This window comes from Penaeus chinensis, chromosome 1 (genome assembly GCF_019202785.1).
Source record: "Penaeus chinensis breed Huanghai No. 1 chromosome 1, ASM1920278v2, whole genome shotgun sequence".
Classification (NCBI taxonomy): domain Eukaryota; kingdom Metazoa; phylum Arthropoda; class Malacostraca; order Decapoda; family Penaeidae; genus Penaeus; species Penaeus chinensis.
This window is the reverse complement of record NC_061819.1, coordinates 19,253,020-19,255,519: the sequence shown is the minus strand read 5'-3', so window position 1 is coordinate 19,255,519 and position 2,500 is coordinate 19,253,020. Positions and strand designations below refer to the sequence as shown.

At 35.8% G+C, this 2,500-nt stretch overlaps 1 protein-coding gene across 1 annotated transcript in view; it reads right to left on the bottom strand.

The window, feature by feature from the left end:
- The window catches only part of LOC125025298 (DENN domain-containing protein 11-like), a 20,585-nt gene that overhangs the window by 1,605 nt on the left and 16,480 nt on the right, over positions 1-2,500 (bottom strand). The window contains exons 5-6 of the mRNA XM_047613276.1: positions 830-1,094; positions 1-550 (exon numbers count right to left, since the gene is read on the bottom strand). The exon at positions 1-550 is cut by the window's left edge and continues 1,605 nt beyond it. Of these exons, the coding sequence (XP_047469232.1) occupies positions 159-550; positions 830-1,094 (657 nt within the window). The 3' untranslated portion in view covers positions 1-158. The remainder of the gene's footprint in view (positions 551-829; positions 1,095-2,500) is intronic.

The following is a 2,500-nucleotide window of genomic DNA, read 5'->3' as shown; positions in this document are numbered from 1 at the left end:
GTCAACTTTTATCCCTAGTTGTTAATGTTATCTTATTCCAGTTTCTTATAAAACTTATCTGAGATGAGTCCTAATAATGCTACAACTCAAGTAAATGCAAAATCTAATGCTCCTCCAAACCTAAAGACATTCAAGTTGTATCCTATTTAACATCTTAATCAATTGTCACACGGACAACACTTCCATGAATTCTTGCTTGTCGTTATGTCAAAACCATGAGTTAAGGCTAATTCTGATACAAACCCTCTATCATGTTGAGGATGAAGGCCCATAGTTTCTATGTGATGCCTTTTTAATATATTGTCATCACTTTGACTAATCATATGCAAGGTAGAAAATATCTTGTTATTTGACTGTGAGAAATAGTTGATGAATTCTTGTACTGAACTCCTTGAACTTCGGGCAATACACTGTAACTGGGCCAGTCGTTTCCGATCTTGTGTAGTTATTGTCAGCAAGTGACGGATTGAGCCAGGAATGCGAATATTCTGATTATCCACATAGATGTCCAACAGTCCTGTCTTCTCTTCAAATATCTTTTCAGTTGTGCCTGAAAGTTTATGAGTACAATTTTTAATGATCATCAAGAAGATAGCACTGAAACTTTATAATACAATGAAGAACATATATAACAGACAAACAACTATGAAATGTAAGACAATATTCATTTGTCCTAGATGTACTGATATCCATGTAGTTTCAATTTCTTATATATAAAACTGCACATGCTTCAAACTCAATATATATGGAAATAAAAACAAAAATCAATAAGTTCTGAAAATCACTTCCTTTCCTACTGCTTATTTAACTAATGAACTAAGTAACTCACATGCTATGTAGGCATGCTGTTCTTGCAGTGTCTCTACATCTGCTATGTTGACATAATAAAGTGGACGTAATAGCTGAGAAGGCAGACCGGGCGTAGTATGTGATCCAAGAAGAGATATACAGTGTACTCTAGAGCACAACATGCCAATTGGAGGAGGCGAGAAGAGCAAAATGCGTTTGCAAAGCAATGTGGCTCTCCACAGTACCAGTAACTGCTCGCCATATAGCTGGAGTAGTTTTTCAAATCCCTCACCATGACCATCAGCCTGTAAAGTCAAAAATATACAATTCAGAAGAAAAACCCGCTGAACTGCATCTTAAAAAAAAAAAAAAAAAAAAAAAAAAAAAAAAAAAAAAAAAAAAAAAAAAAAAAAGGGGGGGGGGGGGAGAGAGAGAGAGAGAGAGAGAGAGAGAGAGAGAGAGAGAGAGCGAGAGATAGAGAGAGAGCGAGAGAGAGAGAGATAGAGAGAGAGATATAGAGAAAGAGAGAAAGAGAGAGAGAGAGAGAGAGAGAGAGAGAGAGAGAGAGAGAGAGAGAAAGAGAGAAAGAGAGAAAGAGAGAAAGAGAGAAAGAGAGAAAGAGAGAGAAAGAGAAAGAGAAAGAGAAAGAGAAAGAGAAAGAGAAAGAGAAAGAGAAAGAGAAAAAAAAAAGAAAAAGAAAAAGAAAAAGAAAAAGAAAAAGAAAAAGAAAAAGAAAAAGAAAAAGAAAAAGAAAAAGAAAAAGAAAAAGAAAGAGAAAGAGAAAGAGAAAGAGAAAGAGAAAGAGAAAGAGAAAGAAAAAAAAGAAAAAGAAAAAGAAAGAGAGAGAGTACAAGGGAACCATGCAATTTTAATACATCAGAGGGAAATGAAATGGCAATGTATTTGAGCATGACAGTACAATAACTTCTAGGAACTTAGTAACTACAAGGAAACATTCTATTCTGGACATATCACAAACAGAATTAAAGAACTTCAACTGTTAATAACCCAATGGCGACGGATCACGCCTATAGGCGTCATAACAATACGCTTGAAATGTGGCTTGCGGCTGTCCGCTGCGGCGGCGCGGCAAAGCGCCCCGAGGCAATGATTCGGCTTGATGTACCGAATTCACGCGCTCAAAGTCGGCGCGTTACCGTGGTTCGCCAGAGCGTAGTGTTTGTTTAGTTTTCTATACCCGTCACCAATGGGTTAAGAATGAAAATTTAATGTTTCTCATGAAAATAAACAAGCAGTATACAGTACAATGATAGCCTAGTACTGTAATGCCTATAATGAGAGACCCAACATTATTAACAAATTAAAATATGACAGACACATACACTGATGCACACACGCACCCACAAATAATCTAATGAATAGAAAATGTTTTTTTTTTCCATTCTAGAGGCCTAAACAATCAGGTAAAAGCAGAAACATTAACCAAGTTGATTTCATGGAACCATAGTGGTTACACAGGCAAGGATTTTATTGTCTGATACAGTAGTATATACTCCATTTTAGGAGTGTTGGACCAATGTGAGTGTGTAAAGTCAATAGTTTGTTTTGGCGAGAGCATGGAAAAGCAGTGGTAAGACAAATTTTTTTTTTTTTTCAAAAATTGAAAAATATACATATTTATATATGTACAAATGTAACATATATACAAATTAGTGTTTTCAGGCATGGAATGCCTGAAAACATGGCATCG